Genomic DNA, 19360 nt, shown 5'->3' on the forward strand with positions numbered 1-19360 from the left:
CTCAGCTTTGTTCGTCATCTTATAAGTGAAATATAATGTATTCATCCATGAGGAAAGATAACATTTTAATTGTATAACATAGGATTGAAGGGAAACTTCAATCCCATCAAGAGTAACCGAATTTCGAATATACCAAACTGTATATTTTACAAAGGAAGTAATACAGAAAATAATGTCAGATGTTGCATTATTATCATTTTCGATTCCTGCAATTGCTAATCTTTTGATATTGATATTATTATCAAAGTTGTGTTTTCTGACAAAGAAAGAAATACATTTCTCCCAGATTTCTTTTACATATTTGCACTCCAATAAGATGTGTTCCAGTGTTTCCTCTTGGCCACAAATATGACATTTCCCATCACTTGAATTGAAAGTTTTGGCCAAGCTTCCTGTGACTAGGCCTCTGTTGAAAATCTTCCAATTTGAATCATTTACTGAATTGCTAACAATTCCTATTGAATTAAGACGACTGAATAAAGTATCTTTGTAACTGTCATTGAGACTTAGATTCTCAGCCCATTTTTGACCAATTTGACCTTTGACTGCATGCCATTTCTTATCCATTAATTTCCGGTAAAGTGACTTGGTTTTGACATCACTTTTTGTCAGACCATAATTCTCTAAGTCTAAAATATCATAGTTTTCCTCATTTTGGATGTTTGAAGAGATGATTTGTTTCCAGGAATCTGGAATAGCATTGAGGAGTGTTTCATACTCTGTCTTAATTTCCTCTTGCACATGTCTATTTGTACCCCCTCTAATTTTTGCAATTATTTCCCATTGTTGAAGCCAGTCATTTCTGTCATCATTCCAGATGTCCTTAAGCCTTAATATTCTACTTTTTGACCATTTTTCATAGAAGAGGACACTTCCTCCATTTTAATATTGTCATTATACCACAGAACTTTACTAAGAAGATTCCGTTTTGATGTTGGTAAATTCACTCTCGTAAGTCTAAGTGACTTCCAGCAGGTATTTAACATATCCCCATATACCATGCATAGGGTTCATTTGTTGTTGACTTTGAAATTGAGGTGGAGGTAGTGATAATCAATATTTAGTTTATTGTCATAATTCGCTATGAAATATTTTGATAAGCTGGCCCATTCTAATTTATGCGCTGGGCCTGAAAGGCGCCACCAGCGGCTGGATATTTTGATCAGATTTTGACGTAAAAAAGTCAAATTTTAACATCTTTGCAAGGAAAATAATGAAAGACGTTATTTCTATGTTACATGTCTAGTGTCAGGCATGACAGTAAAAGTAAGCCACAGTTTGTACGGCGCTTTCTAGGCTTTATATCCGACCTTGCGGTTCGAAAAAAATCAAGATTTGGCTGATCGTTTGTCTTTACCTTAAAATTTGCCCCGTTTAGGCCTATCAGAGAGCTTTTCGAGAAACAGTGTACCTGAGACACTTGTAAGGGAAAACTATAATTTGTAGCTAGGGTGTCATGATCTTCGACGTTCAGTGACTAGTAAATCGTTACTTACTCAATTCTGCGGAGTTTACACAAATGTCTTGAGGTCAAAATTATATCGGAACACAATCACACGTGTCTCTATGAAATGGTCAATGACACCATCAGCACAAAATTTGCAATAAAAAGATATTTTCTTGGCTCTAACTAACGTTTGATGTTGATGTAATAAATGATTTTTCGCATTACCAGTATACATCCATTATTTGAAAACTTGAACAATTTTGTCATCTAATATCAAATTAATTCCGATTAGTAGATTTAAACAGAGGTTATAGGTAGATAGAACTGGTACCTCGGGACAACAAACACATTTTATTCATATATTTGAAAATAATTTGTCTGTTTTCAAGAAGTGAAAGCGTCGAAAGAGAGAGGAGAAATATTCTCTCAAATTGAAAAAAAGTATTGTTATATTGATCAAATTAATTATAGCTGGTAAAACAATACATATGATGTTCTCTGCACTACCGGTGAGTAATTGTATGTCAGAGAAGTTCAACGAAGGGTCATTCTTTGCTAGGCTTGTGATGGCATTACAGCCTGGCATCCTCTTCTTTTCTCGTCTTCCGTGTTTAGTGACATTGTCTATGTAAAGTGTTTGAAAATCAGTTATCATTATAATCCATAATGTACCGAAAAAGACAGAGAGACAGATGGTTCATCATCGTGGTTATCATAGTAGGTCTACTTTTATGCCTCAAAATGTACGAAGGACACCATAGTCATAACTAAATAGATTGTTCTGCTCATTTTTGTCGGTATTTGTCATTTATAAAATAAGGGCTCCGGTTTTTTGTTAGGAAAATGTAAGATCAATAAAGGAGCATTCACTAATAAATTGTTACAGAAACAACACGACACGCTTGTACACAGGGAAAATCATCACTTGTTGCAGTCACTGTGTCTATGGTCGATTGTGATGTTTGTGTTTACGACGGTTACAAGTATATTTCCCTGATTATATTGCCACAGAAAAATGCAATGGCTAGACAATGAACTCATGGTTTTGTGGCGAAATATACACTTACATTTACGCTCATGCTGATGTTTAAGTGATAAGTTAAGGTACTATTCGCCTGGAAGGTGAAAGACTTTTTCCCAAACTTTCCCCTAGAAATCTTTCAACTTTCATTCTCTTTCAAAAGCAAGAATAAAAATCGGGGGTCATCACGCAAATTTTGGTACTAGAGAAACAAATTACCCAAGATTTGCAGATATTTGGAACTCAAAATGGCCGCCATCCCTGTGTTAACTTAATGGAGAAAAATAAAAAATTCGACTTTCAAAAAACTAAGACGGTGAAAGTCTTTCTTACTCCAAGGGCTTCAAAATGAGCCCCCACAAGTGGTAGATCAGAAAAGAACTGGAAAAGTTTGAGAGTCCGAATATCTCTCTCCGAGGCGTATTCTACCTTAAGGGTGATAAATTATATGTATAAGTATAATAGTAGAAGTAGTAACAAGTATCATAAAGACGGAGATTAATCTACAGATACGAAAAAACAGTTGATAATGACTCTGTTGAATGTTGAAGACTTCAGTAGTATTTCTTAGTTGATAATTAGATGTCTGGCAAAAGTTTATGACCTTCGCTTTTAAATGACTACATCCGGGGATTCTCGATTAGTTTCTAGATACCGATATGAAATTCACAATTCAATCAATCCTTGAGAATTGTAGTCATGCGTCCAGGTAAGTAAGACCTCTGTTAACGGTATGGGCAAAGTGGTGTATGCCATTCCCTTTCGCCGTATTGGAAAGTGTAAATCACTTGCAAGTAACGCTCTTGCAACTTTGACTGAAAGACTCACATTCTAAAATTATATTCCGCTTAGCTAGAAAACGCGCCATGACTTAGTCAATCATAATCAACATTCTTCATGTTTTTAAGAGTCAGCGAATCGACCAAGATATGATTCCGATATAAAAAAAAACAATCTATACCTACAAAATCACACTCCAGGACCTTAACTCAAACTTTAAAAGTATCATTACTCTTATATCTGATAAGAGTTCGTAAGAAAAAAGTGAGACACATTAATTTCGCTAATACGGCAGATCATACGTCTCAAGCATAATGCTGCAAATGCGAAAACTCGATACACTTGCTCAGTCTACAATATATGTACGTCTGGGGTGCAGATGAGGATAATTAATACTGTTGAAGTGCGCCCTCAGTAGTGAACATTTTTATCGAAGCAGAACAACAGTAATGAATTGTATTACACTTTATATCAGTGTTGTCTACGTAATATATAGATTGTCGCCATCGCCCTGTCCAGTTTGCATTTTGCCGCTAAATACAGAAGGAGCGTTGTAACAATGTCGATTCTTCAACACGTATATCAGTGGAAGCTATCTTATGAGACTACACGTGCAGACTGATAGAGTGACAAAGTGCTATGTCATGACACCCACAGTTCACAGAGGGTTAGAGTTATAAACTCTCTATTATATCACTATGATTTCAACATATATTTTATTATATCGGTTGTGACGTATATGTCACCATTCAATACTGTAAGCTTTCTCAATGGTAGTGTCATGAACTGTAAGGAAAGGTCTCCCTCCAGTTATAACAACCAGTCTAAGATGTTCCCATTAAAATGGCACAGTTACGGTATTTACATAGATCTAAGATAGTGAGAATGAAAGTTTTTGTGAAATTCCAGTAGTTACAGATGATAAGTTTGTAGTATTTCCAATTCAACTTTTTTCAAAATATCACTTAAACTCAATGTTGATGTGGTACTACTGGGCAATGACTACATAATTGTTTTAATCTTTAGTCTTTCACTGCTATAAGTGAGTGACAAAGAGAGATCGTTGAAGAGTACATTTATTCTGGAGAATTCTATAGTATTCTCACCGAAGTTACGTAACTTTTGAAGGGACCGTGCTTGACGTACGTGATTTCTCCATTGATTTTCAGTGAGTGCAAAATAAGAAAAAAAATATGAAATTGTCAAGCTGAAAAAAACCCATAAAACGTCTATCATCCAAACTTATTTGTAGATTTGCAAACCACGTAGTGCTAACTCGCTATCACACAATGACGCAGAAAGACAGTGTTGTGTCTACTGCTGTGTACAGTTCAACGATGATTTTGTAGTGGTACTCGAGTCGTTTGATTATCTGTTAGTTCAAACATATATAATCTTTCAGCGTTTTTCTTTTCTATTAAAGGTAAGCAGAGCGAACTTGAAATTTGACTGCGTCAACATGCATATGATGACTCTGTCTCTGTCTGTCTGTCTGTCTGTCTGTCTGTCTGTCTGTCTATCTCTCTCTCTCTCCCTCCCACCTAGACTCTCCACAGTCGCTGTGCCTTGTTTTGTGCGCGCCGCGATGGGCCTGCATTCGAAGGCTGTGCAGCTGTGAGCACGCGCTGCCAGACACAGCGACTGTCAGTTCTTGCAAGTATATGAATATTCATAAGGGTAGTGACGTCAAAAGAAAAAACTATCTAACTGGGCGGAGAGAATATATACTAGTAGCTGGTAGACCTATATACGCGGTATGTTTTTATTTTTCATTTTTAATTTTATTTGGCTATGCTACCTGTCATTTTTGTTTTGATTAACGGATGTGTGGAGTTCTATAAAGTACCCGGATCAGGCAGAAATCCGACCGGTCGCTTGCAAGAACGTCCAGACCCTGGATTCGCGTCGCGTCTCTGAAGGGCGCGCGCGTGTTCCAACAGGGAAGAACGCGAATCGCAGGGTCTCTGCCAGACTACCTCCCCCCCCCCTCTCTCTCTCTCACTCACTCACTCTCTCTCTCTCTCCCTCCCTCTCTCTCTCTCTCTCTCTCTCTCTCGCTCTCTCTTTCTCCAGACAGACACTCACGCAGACATAACTCAAACATATATTCAACCTTTAACGTGGTATCAGTGCAAACAATTGTCACTGCGCCTGGTACTGCAGGTCGTTTTTCTTGATGACACGTAGTTTTTTTCTCCAATAAACTTTACAACCTGTTAGCGGGATTATGGTTAAGTCTCGTCTTGATTTAAAGGCCACACAAAACTGATCTCCCAGATAACATTACATCCCACTGTATAAACACCATAGTTTTACATTGGTGTATCCAAAATTAAACTTGCAATATCCCCTGCTCTCCGTCCAGAAGTCGTCCTAATGTTGTTACCATGGATCCAAGTCCGCTTCAATAAAGAAAAGCTCAGTGGTTACATTTCAGGAAACTTTGAAATATTAAAGATTATAGAAGCTGTCGTGTACCTATGATGCCTTGCGTTTGTCAATTCTAAGGATACAGATAACAATAAAGCTAAAGGGTCTTACTGATAATTTCATAGTTCCTAGGGGGTCAAACCTATAACAAGCAGTATAATTTAGTATCATTAAGCCAACTTCTCAGTATCGTCTGAAATCTGACTGATTGCTACAGATATCTTTCCAAGTGATCACCGATATCTTACTCTATCTTACCAACACAGAATGTGACTATTGTTGCCATGGAAATGCTCTTCTTCATGTCAATAAGTGCTTGTAAGTATTCCCTTTCACTGTTGTTTGTTTCGATTTTAACTTGAATTGGATTTCAAACATTCGTCTGTCACGAAACACGCTAGTGACAAGCCAATCCCGACAACAATTTTATTTGCCACGGCGATCTCTGACACACATTATCTACTCGTTTTACTACTGAGTTTAGCAATTGCATCCATGAAAATTTAGTTTGGTTTTAGTTTGCAGCGGAAATATGATTATTTTTTATAAATTTCATATTTGTATCCAAACATCTCTGTTTTGAAAAAGTTGCTTACCTACGACGACATCCCGCACGAATCATCTTCTTGTAGTGGTCACGAGAGGCACCGAGATCGTGTTAAACTCTCTACAGGTTTTGAGAAGACAAAAGCTTGTGAATGTCTGGTTTGTATTTTTATCACGTCTTATTCAGATTTGAACTTTCCCAGATTACGGAACAAAACGTGCCAAATCACCGGCCAAAGTTTTCCTATGGTTATCATACTGCATTTCAGGAGTACATTACATACTGCATATCAGCAGTATGTAAATATATTCTGCTATAGTCAACTATCGATCTCGTTTTATTCAATAATTGTACCGCTTATATCACTGTTCGTTGAATTTGTGACCTGACATTATATCACAGTTTTTTAGGGTTTTATGTAGCGAGCGTGGCGATGCGTAAATGTATGTGTGAAATGGTTATATTGATTTACAGGATTTATTGATTGATTGAAGATTGATTGTCACTCTTACAAACTTTAGAGTAATATATAAAGAGTAAAATGGCCTGTAAGGCTGGTAGTATAGTTATGTACGGCGCCTAGAGCTTGGAACGAAACAGAACAGTATGTATGTAGCCAGCTAGTTTACACCATGATGATGTTATGTAGGTACAAAGCAAGTTAGGCAAGTCTAGGGTAGATAGACAACAAGAATAACAGACTTACTCCTTTCCACAAACATTATTAGCCAGCAAAGACACAGTATCATTGAAACGGAATAGTTTGCAATTACACTTTTCATAATTCATTCTTAAATCAAAGAGGGATGGATTCAAGAGTAAGCAAAATTAAATTGTACGATAAGGAGGTAAAATTCAGATAAAGTTATCAGTTCTTTGATAATTACATCGCCCTTGAAAGCATTATCATGGCAAGTACTTGGAGCTTAAGAAAAGACATATTCAGTAATCTGCGGGCGGGGAAAGTTCTTAACATTCGAAGACATCAACTCCAAAGTTTAAAACAACAATTTGCGACACATTCATACTTTATGTGTCCATGTTGGATTTGAAATGTTAACAGAAGAACCTTTGCCATGTATGCATTTCAAACTTTCCTATCGATTTAATCAGTGCTATTATTTCGGTGTAAGAATTTCGTTTTGGTCTTAATGACTGGCATTGTAATACAAAGAGAGAGCATGATGCAGGTATAGACGAAGCTGTTTTAAAGTTGACGATAATTAAAAACTATTCTGGATTTTCAGGTACTTGACTTTCAAGATTCCAGTGTCTTTGATTGTGTCTTCGTAGCTTGCACAAACCCTGACTGCATAGGTATACGATCCAAAAGAGGTTGAAATTCATTTACCCTTCCCACTTTTATTACGACCATTTCATTCAACATCGCAGAGATGATATGACAGGACAGAAATAGAAACGTTAGCAGCGAATTAACTCACACTGGTCAATGTTGATGTAACAGCATTTCAGGGAAAATTTGGCACTGTTTACTTCAATCTTTGTCGATTCACGTTTCAAACCTATGTCTGAAGTGATGGCTGTCCTATATTGTGTTTGTCTCATCACATGCTATTACTCATTTACTTTGTTATCATTCTGCCAGAGGTGTGTTTTACACCACTACGGATTGTCTCCTTTTCCATTTACGTATGTCAAATGCTTGGGCTTTTAAAATTAAAACTGAAATCAGGACGAAAGTTCTTCAGAATAGCGCTACGCGCTTTGCATATTGGTGTTCAACATTCTGGCGTCTATTTGTTTATAATTTGTTAAGCCATAATGCACAAATAATTCATATATACCTATAGATGTCGAAATTTCCTGCACATTCAATCTTGGTCCTTTGTATTTATGGAGACAACTTCCGTGAATCAGTCAAACACAAGACGGTACACCTGTTGTAGGTTTCAATAATTCAGTGATTTCCTGTATCGTGTCACAATTGAAACACTGCCTCTCTCACGTGACAACAAAAGCGTACATCTATCTCCATAGTAACAGAGATATTATTTCCATAACATAACAATAACGTACATTTCTGACTTTACATCGGCCAGACTCGACGTATGGTCGCTCCTCTTTCCAATGATTTTCTACTCAGCAATACCAAATTTCAACTAATATTGGTAGAGAAACGTTACCCGGCAAAATTGTTTTTTAATTCCGAATTTCGAGTTTCAAGTTCTACACATGACTGAGTAAATTTTGTAAATATCGTTTGCACACGCTTTGTGTTCCTCAAAGATAATGCACTTTCCAGATCTCCATTCCCGCCATACTGAAAGAAAATCCACTGCTCTACCATCGTTCCTTTGCAGTTCACCCAGTACATTCTTAGAACTTTCATCCAGGCATTGATTAAATCGAACATTTTGCCCTCCGCAGAAAGCAAGCTGTGTTTGATGAGGTTTTTAGATAATCCCCTACGTCGGCAATACCGCGTCTAATATTTGACAGTTTGGTTGTCCGGCTGAGAACCTTGAGATCTATGAATTGACGACCAAAATTTGAAAGTAAATATTGCCAGAAATAAAAGATGTGTTGCAATACCTCGGAAATTAATTAAAAGGGCAAACATTTGAATCTTTAAACCTGGAATTTGTGAATTCCGATAAAGCAAAAGAAAAAAGTTAATATACATCAGTCACACCTTTTAATTTTAGAAGCCTGCTGAAAGTGAACGAACAGATGCGAAACCAGAGTTACTGCATGGCAAAACGCGGGAGTTCGAGAAAACATCTTTGAAACGATTGAATTACGTCATAGTTACAATTTGTTCAACGTGTGCAAGACGGCACTGAAAACGCATACGTCACAATGTTAAAACATGTCAGTTGATTCTGTTCTCAAAGTAATGGAGAAGTTTCAGGGTTGTAGTGGTTTAAAGTTAAATAAAAAGAAATCACAGGCTTTTAAACTGGGCAATTTAAAGGCATGGTTCAGGCTTCAGATTGTCTTGTCAGGAAATTTACTTGCTAGATTACAATTTAAATGGAAAATAAAAGGCTATGACACCTTGATAATCCCTTACAGATAGAACAAATTAGATCCTTGGGATCAAGTCCCCAACCTTTAAGAAAATGTAACGAAAGAATGGGCGATATTAGCTGGACTGACAATCCTGTGCAAAGTTTGGATATGATGATGCTCTGTACAAGAAGGGTAACAGAGATGATAAGTTGAAATCATTAGGAAAATATTTGAAGTGTGGAGAAGGCGGCAACTTACGATTTATGGCCGTCTTCTCATCACCAAGTCCCTCACCTCGCTGTTTCAAAAATTATGAATCTGTCATCAGTAATTGGTATTCCCAATGATATTCTCTGTAAAGTACAACGTCTTGTTGACAGTTTTGTAGAACGTAAGAGAAGAATTTCGAACAAAATTCTTGAAGTGACTATAAGCTGGGAGGAGTTAAACATATTAATGTGAAATGCCAAGAGGAAGCGATGATGGCTCTTTGGGTTTAAAGATTAATAATATGTAAAAATGAGACATTGGACTGTTTTACCCTGGTCATATTTTTCTTTAGATAATTCCACCAATTTATAACATCAGCATACAATTTGGCAGAAGATTCCTGTTTTTCTATTATCTGTACTCCCAGACTTCTGTGTAAATATACTGAATGCCTGGTATGCGATGAAAGACAATGCTTCTTATGTAGGTAACCGTACACTTATTGTCTTCTAAATTCAGGTGTTTCTATGCAGCTCTGCACGTAATGACTACGATGTCATACTTACCGATTCTAGGACTTCAGTTTACAAATTAACTTGCAAGTTGTTGTATGCTTTCTCATACAAAGGCATTCATTACATGCAAGTGATAAACTCTTAAAATGGTTTTCTAGTTTAAATATTTTTCCCGTAAAGTCAGAGAGTGACTGTAACAAAATTTGGTTGAGAGTGTACTATCTGACAAAAGAAACTAAGTTCAGAGAGTTTCAGTGGAAACTTTTACAACGATTAATACCATGTAACAAGTATTTATACTTTTGGAAGCTAAAAGATTCAATGTTTTGTCCACTTTGTCATCAGATTGACTCTTTGGAACATAGATTTATTTATAACACGATTGGAACTGATTTGGGATAATTAGATGGTGAAGTAATGTCGATTTAATCTACAAATGTTATCTCATCATTCTGCTTTTCTTTATATAACACACTTGTTTTTTTAGGAATTTGCCATATTTCAAGATTCAGCTATATGGCACCTAATATTTTTGAGAAATTTGCAAAATATGAAAATCCTATTATCCAAAATTAGTTCCAATCGTGTTTTATTGTCATATCGCTGTGAGATGTTGGAATAAGCTTAAATACGTCATCTCATTTGGATTTATATATTGAAATAACATCATAAAACATTATATTTTAGAAGCTTGTGAGATCGTCAAACCTAAAGAAAAACGTCGTGTCTTTCAACTTCTAATTGTCTTGGTAAATGGAGCGTCCACAAGTACTGGGTGACCTATGAAAATACACCGATTGAAGTTGTAATTAAAATGCGTTTACTTTAAGGTACAACAGGTGCAAAGGCTGATGTATTAGAATGTTTTGAGAAGATAAAGAGTTTAATGTAAATTTAAACCTCTTACAACATGTCCATTTTCCTTTGTTTTAATTGTCACTTGGATACTTGCGTATCCATGTCACTGTAATATTTACACATCTATGTATTTGATATGGAGGTTCAAAATAAAAAAAAAAACTTAAGAAAACATGTATATTGATACAACTGATGTGTTTTAGAACTAAGGCAGGCAAGACATCCGGAATCAAAGTTACTTGATATCTCTGTAGAAACGAGATATTGATTTTACAACTTTATTCTATTCGAACGTAAGTCGAGTGTCTACAACTCCAGAAATATCAGGCGTGTGACCTTTCATTACTTTTTTCCATGGTGTTGTGAAACTGTTCATATAAACTTTGACCACTTTGACTTTAATAGTTTGCTTACTTCAAATAAGACGATGTCCTGTGTCCGAGTCATTGACACTGGTGTACAGGGTTAAGACACAACTCTGATATCTGCATGCATTTGTGTGTAGAACATTTCATTTTTCGATTGAAAGAGTAGCATCTCCCATCAAATAAAAAAATATTGAAATCAAATAAAAACAAATATTGAAATTTTGCAGAAATACAAAATGAAATATCATGCATAGAACATGAGTCCTAAAAAATGAATTCTAATACAAGAGTACCCCTCCCCATTAAGCTTTTACTTGAAGTTGAAGTTGTCATGGAAACATACTGTGAGAGTTACACGACTCACAGAAACGATTATTATACTTACAACGACTCGTGTGCATAATTTGCTTCGATTCATGTAGGCATTATCTATCATTTCACGTATCTTAAGTTTGATACTAAGCTTACATTTTATAGATTACAATTGCTAATATCTTGCACAAGTGTGAAGGAGTACCTTGAACCGGAAAAAGTAAACTTAACCTTGATAAACAGCCGACAAAAATCAACGTACAGGAAATGTTTGGATAAAACCCAGGGACTGATTTTAAAAATCACGACTTCACAGTAGAAAATATTGCCGTTAGAAGTTTTCTTGTCAAAGTGAGTGCAATAAAATGTGATAAATTTCATCCCACTGAGATAGAATTGCACTTGTAAGATTCTAAAACTTGTTTAGTTGTGTAGTTAAGACTGTGAATGGTAAAAGTATGCTTCTCTTTAATCTTCTCCTCGATTTTGTTGTTTTAGAATCGTTACCCATCTGTTGATTGAATATAAAGTAGATCATCGCCCACTGACCACTTTATTATATCTGGGTCTTCTGATGGTTAAATACGAATACAGCAAACGCTATTAGACAGTATACACGGTGGTAAATTACAATTCCACTAGGGTGTGTGTTACTGAAATTTGGCAGTTGACACTGATTCGGAATGAGAAGTAAATGGTTTGATTATTTACGACATGGTTGAATGATTTACGCTGACCTATTGCAAGTCCGACAAGGGTTTCCAATATCACTATCTGTGCAATGTCATGAGTGGTATCTGGAGGCATTGACTTCTGGCTTCCATTTGTCACATTGTAACGGTAGAAAGTATTCGTACTTTCGTCAGACTTGGAAAGAGCAAATGTGAAATGCTTCCGTTGACTGATCAAGAACCACAAACGTTCCTTTCTAATAAATCATCATTTCTAGACAGGCTGTCAAAATCACATTCAGTTCGGGTTTCTGTGGACCTTTGCAGTCATCTATGACTACAAAACAGATTGAATCTCTAAAGAATCCAAAAAGTCTCGGTAAAAGTAAATAAGTTACACAACTTTTTTTTTCTCGCTGCATCTTCTAAAAAACCCGCAGTCTTTGCATATTTGAAATAAGTTATTTCATTTTATTTATTAAATGAATTGTCATTATTTCCATTTACTATTTCCAAATGAATGAACAATTACTAACCGGAGTAGAGACTAGAATGAAGAGAAGAAAATATGACGTTCATAGCTGTTGAAAAAACAAACCAAAACACGAGGAGACAAACACTAAGTGTTTTCTTACATGGATGTGAGAGTTAAATGCTATGAAATCGTTTGGGACATATTGTGTGATTCTCATATCATCTCTATAAAACATTTGTATGATTTGAACTCACAGGGTATTGTAGCAGTGACGTAAAATTCATACGCTCAGATTCCAAGCTCATACAGTATCTTCAAATTGGACGAAATGTTGTCCATACCTTCGCAGAACTTTTCTGTGCATCTTCAAAATTTTTGACTTTTTTGCACGAGACGAATGTAGTATTGAAATTTCTCAAAATCAAACGCTTAACAAAAGATATTCGTCAACTCAGACAGCAACGTGTTCGCAGATCTGAGGTACAGTGCTATGACTTCGTCGTCCAAGAGGAGAATTGCCAAACTTTCACAGAATATAATATAATATTTGCATATATTTGAACACATGTTTCCATGGTGACATATCATCCATTCTCGCTTTCCACAAAATATAATATTTGCTTAGTGCCTACTCACTATATCCGACAAAGATGATATTCGAATGTAGCTTTCCGAGTATCTGTGAGAAGGATATTGACAAATTCTATCATTAAACATGATCACCATGTCTGTCTTAGACAAAATATTTCCTAGCTATTCTAAAACATTATGTATTCACATGTTGAATCCTAGAGTATGTGAAAACGCCCTCCGTAAACAATAACATTTACGTCTTGGAATTTCTTCCTTCAAGTTAAAGAAAGTTTATGGCTTATTAAATCAAAGAAAGCTAATGACCTTTAGAATTAAAGAAGACTTATGACTTGCAAACTCAAGAAGATTTTATGTTGTCTATTTTAACCAATTCAAAAAGCAACATAAAAGTCCCGTATGTCACGGCAACATCGAATGAAGCAATGCCTTCGGACTGATTACGCTAAAGTCGAGATGAGAATGATTAAATAGAGAGCATATCTGTTTTTGCCTTTTTTAGAATTGTTGCTATAGATGCCATTTAATTTTTAGACTGCTATCTTGGTTGAATGTGTAGGTTGTCGATCACAAACTCAAAAGAAAAGCGCGCGAGGAACTATGATACGGTACCGTGTAGTGTTTCAAATTGCGTGGGTTTTATGTATACGCCAATAACATGGTTTATGTTTAACGTCTGGTCAGCCGACGATTAATCATTGACGATTTGTTGAGAAATGGTGACAGCGGGACTTAAAGCAGGACGCAATATGATGAAGGGTAAATCGGAGATCGGTATTTGGGACATTGCAGTGGGAGTTTTTATAGTTTGCTCTCAATACTAGATTGAAGACATTTTGAATTGAGGACAGGCAACAGAGCAGCTTGTTATTGATTAAAACAGAATATCACGGCCATAGCAGTGACATATTCATTTTACAAATTATAGAGTATTTTTTTCATGATAACTTTTTATGTTAACCGTCATAAAAACCAATTTCGTTTATCATGCCGATCTTACAGTTAAAAAATGAATACAAAATCAGTTATTTCCATTACATGGGAACCACATTCAAAAATTCCGTTGCATTAAATTCTCTTTCTCCAAAGTTGTATTTATTTTTTGGGTTTGTCTACGGAGCCTGATAGAAAGAGGATTATTAAGACGTCACAGCACATGCCTTGCATTATGACAGCAGTGGGTTCGACAGACAGACAGACAGGCAGACAGGCAGACAGACAGACAGACACAACTGGGTTTAATAGACAGACAGCACTGGGTAAGACAGAAAGGGTTCGACAGAATTACATTTTCCTTGACAATATCATCTTACCCTAGCAGAGCGGTGTTTCTTTACAACACCATTGGTTAGGGTGGCTATACCATATCAACATAGCCAAGCTGCATGGACCGGACGCTGTAAACAGCCTTAAAAAGCACTTCAACTTGTCGTAAAGTGTTCAGGAATAATCAACACAAAAAGTTAAAGGCTGTCCGTTCTGTTGATGTTCTGTCGTGGCAAGTGAATAAACATTTATTGTACGTCAAGGTTATCGATGTCAAAGTGATAAATAGTCCGAGATCAGTGAGGGAGCACAAACAGAGGACTTTGTACTTTAAAGTACAATCAACTCTGGTTATTGTTTCTCTCTACGTTGGATTCGATTACAAACAGAAATTCGAGAAATATATAGCCATGCACTGAATCGACCAACGCTTGCTCGCTTTTATGTGAAGATTGATAAAAGTGTATATAATTTGATTTCGAAACTTTTTTTATAAAGATGTCTGTTCCTACACCGCGCTCTCTCGCTACTTTTAAACGACTATGTAACAAGTACTATGAACAATAAAAACTTAGACTCGACGAATTTAAAACGTATATATCGTGTATTTTAATAATTTCACGGGTGTGCCTCTTGTTGTTTTTTTCATTTTTACTCTGGATAGTAGACTTTACTATTTTGACACATTTAATACAACAAATATATTACTGTTTCTGCATCCGATGAAATTCTTATTTCTTATCCATTCTAGTGGCCTTTGTAGTCCCTGCAACAGCGACGTCGGCGCCTCTCTCTACTCTGGTACCTTGTCGTGACGGTTGGATCGAAAACAACGACAAATGTTATCTTTTCAACTTCGACGATTTGCTGTCGTGGCAGGACGCACGCGCCAGTTGTCAATCGACACCAGGAGCAGATCTGGTTGTGTATGACAACGATGACGAGCAAGAGTAAGTTAGCTTTATAATAGACAGCTCATCAACATATCGAGGGAAAACTGTACGTATAAACTGTACGTATAAACTTTACGTATAAAGATTCGGCCGGAAAGAATGATAATACTCTGCGTATAAATTTTATATATATATATATATATATATATATATATATATATATATATATATATATATATAAAATGTGCCAGAGTTTGTGATATCATAGTGACTGTGTGTCAATGAGTGGGTTCCTGTGTTTTGATGTACCTTATTTGTGTGAAGGCAAGCAAGTGTGTTCAGTTTTCTTTATCGACTACTACACAGGGTAGCATCGGCCGGGTTTCCGAAAAAATCGAGTCTCTCGGTCGAAACATTACAATCGATGTGTTATAGCAGACACTTGATTAAAATGAAAGAGCACGACTTTACAGTGACGACACATACTTTATCAGGACTTGTCATACAGTTTCATCAACAGTCAATTAATGGACAACACCTACTTATGGATTGGTGTGTATGCTGCAGCCGACAATTTCAATTCGCTGGTGTATTACTGGGTAAACGACGTCGAAGTTCAGGAATTCAACTGGGAAGCGGGTCAGCCAGATAATCTCCATGGTGAGTAGGGGTCAAAGGTCATCCCCTGTCCGACACTTGTCTAAAGTTTATGTCGAAACTTGTTATATGTCCACAGCTCGGTAATTAACGATCAATGGATTGCCATACGACCTCACAAAGAAACACGATTTGGGACACATCATCATTTGCAGTTTGTCTGATCCGCTTTTATTTGTCGGATTGAATTATCTTCATTCTGTTTATATCGCGCATTTTTAAGCTTTGAACTTTTAATACAATCTTACATGTTTTACCTATACAACTGGATATAAAATATTGTTTGACTATTTATACATAACGCTTACTTCTATCAACAAGAACATCACATTGCGTGAGAGTGAAAAACTGGCAGGCAAAGTCATTACTGTGCGTTATACTATCAATCGTCACGCTATAGAAACTGATTTTATCCTAGAAGGAAAGCTGGCGTCCTGATGACTGACAAAGACAGGTGTTCGTGGCCCGTTAATACACAGAGTTGGTATAATCGCTGTGGTTTTACGGAAGTTGTGTGAATAATTTACTGCATGGGAAATGACATGATGATATCTTGTAACAAAGCAACCAACAGCGCACTGATATCTACGTCAATGTTATTTCCTCCTTTTACAAACTCTAAATTAGTTTTATTTCCGATCATCGGAAAGCGAAGCCTTTATCTTGTAACAAAACACGTGGACAATTCAGTTTTGTAATTTTGGTCTTCCATTGTATAATTTGTGTCGAACTTCATGTTAAAGTCTGAGTTTGCGCACTTGGCTCTTTCTGTCATCTGCCACGTATATATCGTTTTCTCTCTGTCACTCTGTTAGGTCTGTTCCAAAATCTCTTCATTATGCGTTTCTATCTGTCGGAAGATGCCAAATTAAGCATTGTTTACGTTAAATGACGAAACATTTCATTGAAAATGAGAGAAGGGGGCATTGAATAATTACTCATTCACCAGAACCGATCATACTAAATATACAGCCAAGCACATACCATGTACAGTTTTGTCACTGTGACTGCCTGGCGATCAAGAGTTAGCAGTAATCAGTGATATGTCAGACACTACAATGCCAAAGTTTGAACCGTATCATGTTTTATTCATAGGCGTTATTCACACACTGCTGTCCTGTAAAAACTACCGAATTGTAACTCTGCAGAATTCGAAGGCGAGGCATAACGTCTTCAATACAATAAGTCCACAATTTATTCACAGGACAGTCGTTTTTACCGATGATTTTATTTTCATGCTCTGGTGTTAGTGTATGAGGTTCTATTTTGTGAGAAGCAATATCCATGTAAATGTAACTTTGTACAATGTAACTTCTGTAGATTTTGAATTCTGCGTTGATGTGTTCGGAGGTTCGAAAAAGCCAACAGCGACGGGCATTTGGAGAGATGTACTATGTCGATACCGCCAAGGGTATATCTGCCAATACACTAGACCAATAGGTAGAGTACAATACCTCAAATGAATGTGTAAAACATTGTAATACTAACTCACCATAAATGACATGTGATTGTTGGTTATTTTCTCGACTTCAAAAATGCCATCGTTTAATTCTCTGACTTTCAAAGTCCATAAGTCGAGGAAGTAATAACAATTTTATGAATGCACAAACATCTCATATTAACGATAAAATACATGTACCTGCCACGATAGCAAATCAGACATATGGACGACAATGGTACAGTTTATAAGTAAGAAAGTAGAAAAATTTAATTCATAACCGATAAGAAAAAAACCAACGAATTTGTGTAACCTAAAGTCTGACTAAATGTCTGGACTGCTTGAAGGGCACGTACCTATATAGTAACATTTCTACGTCATGAATGCACTAATTACATGTAATATTATTCTTTCTCCATGGCACTATGTTGCATGCCTTTACTTCATTATCATCCGTTGTCATCTGAAGACAATGAGTACTGCGTTGTGGTATTTGGTAACCCCAGTAAGCCTACTTCAAATGGTCGATGGAGAGACGCAACTTGTAGAACAGAGTATAGCTATATATGCGAATTGGACAGAGGTAGAGTAGCCGCTCACCACTTAATAAACCCGGAAGGAACGTCACTTGATTCCCAACCTATTTTCAAACTCTCCGGGAAGACATCACGTTTACTGCAACTTGAAACAACTTGGAATGAACAGATCCTGATATTCTGTCAAGATATTTGACAAAATCACTTTAGTGTAAAGAAACTCAAAAGTTGACGGAAATGTGATAAACCAGTGGCGTTTTGGTGAATGTAAACTATTGAACTTGGCCCAATTTGTATGTTGTTTATGTCTCTCCTTCCGGGTTACAACGGTTGGTTTAATACCTTAGAAATGTTGTGAAGTGAACGTCACAATATCTCAAGAATTTTTCACGCGTGATTTTATTTTGTATCAAAAATGTCTCATTAACAAAACTAACAGTTTATCAGTAACCCAATTAAATGGCTGTATTCAAATAGATAAGTTGCATATAATTTTCCAGTTTGGATTATTTTCTTAAGTTGAAAGTTTTCTTTTGAAAAGCGAAAAAAAAAATCTTGGGATGCGTGATAATCATGGCGCTGTCGTAGCTGAAACACAAACGGCATGAGACAAGATGCTGTAACGGTCAGTCTCTTATTCATCATAGTCATTCCGTTTTCCTATTTCAGTTACGGCATCGCCAACGACCGTGCAAACCACCACACGGTCAATACCAACCACAGCTATTCCTGCTACCACAATATTACCTGTGACGTCATCCTACGCTTCTGCCAAACCGAGTGACACTTTGCACCAGTCAACTTCCAAAGTCACCTCCGAGCCTTCCTCCTCCCGATTTAGCTTCACCCCGAATGCAAACCTCAATGTCATGGTAAAAAACATGATGGCTGCAGAAAGTTTGCAGCGATTGTCTCTTCAATCCCCAACACATAACACTCAGGTACCGTCTATGACTTTCCAACAAACTCCAACACATAACACTCAGGTACCGTCTATGACTTTCCAACAAACTTCCAATGATCAACATCAACAGAATACAAACTCACAAAACTCTGGATCACCAACATCATCACACACCACGCTGTCAAGTTTTGCAAATGAAAGACATGGATCTGATGTTGGGCAAGAAATTATGATAACTCAGAGGACGCCTGAGAAGCCTTCTATTACGAACAGAATAGTGGAATTTGATTCGTCTAGTGGAGAAGCAGTTTCCACGACAAAACAATCTGCCTTCATGGACGATACACAAACAGAAGTTGTTTATGGAATCCATTCAACTGATGGACTAACATCAACGAACGACAAGCAAATTTCAAAAGCGAAAATATAGATCAGTCTATGGTAAGTCCGCCCACGCCATCGTTAGAG

The 19360-nt window shown here is 36.6% G+C and overlaps 1 protein-coding gene across 3 annotated transcripts in view; it reads left to right on the forward strand.

The window, feature by feature from the left end:
• The first annotated feature begins 5857 nt into the window (after positions 1–5857).
• LOC139126536 (polycystin-1-like protein 2) overlaps positions 5858–19360 on the forward strand; it is a 40722-nt gene continuing 27219 nt past the window's right edge. For all 3 annotated transcript variants that reach the window (XM_070692588.1, XM_070692589.1, XM_070692590.1), the window contains exons 1-4: positions 5858–5996; positions 15216–15414; positions 15866–16017; positions 17922–18035. In XM_070692588.1, the coding sequence (XP_070548689.1) occupies positions 5963–5996; positions 15216–15414; positions 15866–16017; positions 17922–18035 (499 nt within the window). In that variant the 5' untranslated portion in view covers positions 5858–5962. The remainder of the gene's footprint in view (positions 5997–15215; positions 15415–15865; positions 16018–17921; positions 18036–19360) is intronic.

Source organism: Ptychodera flava (assembly GCF_041260155.1).
Source record: "Ptychodera flava strain L36383 chromosome 3 unlocalized genomic scaffold, AS_Pfla_20210202 Scaffold_27__1_contigs__length_13241970_pilon, whole genome shotgun sequence".
Taxonomy (NCBI): Eukaryota; Metazoa; Hemichordata; class Enteropneusta; family Ptychoderidae; genus Ptychodera; species Ptychodera flava.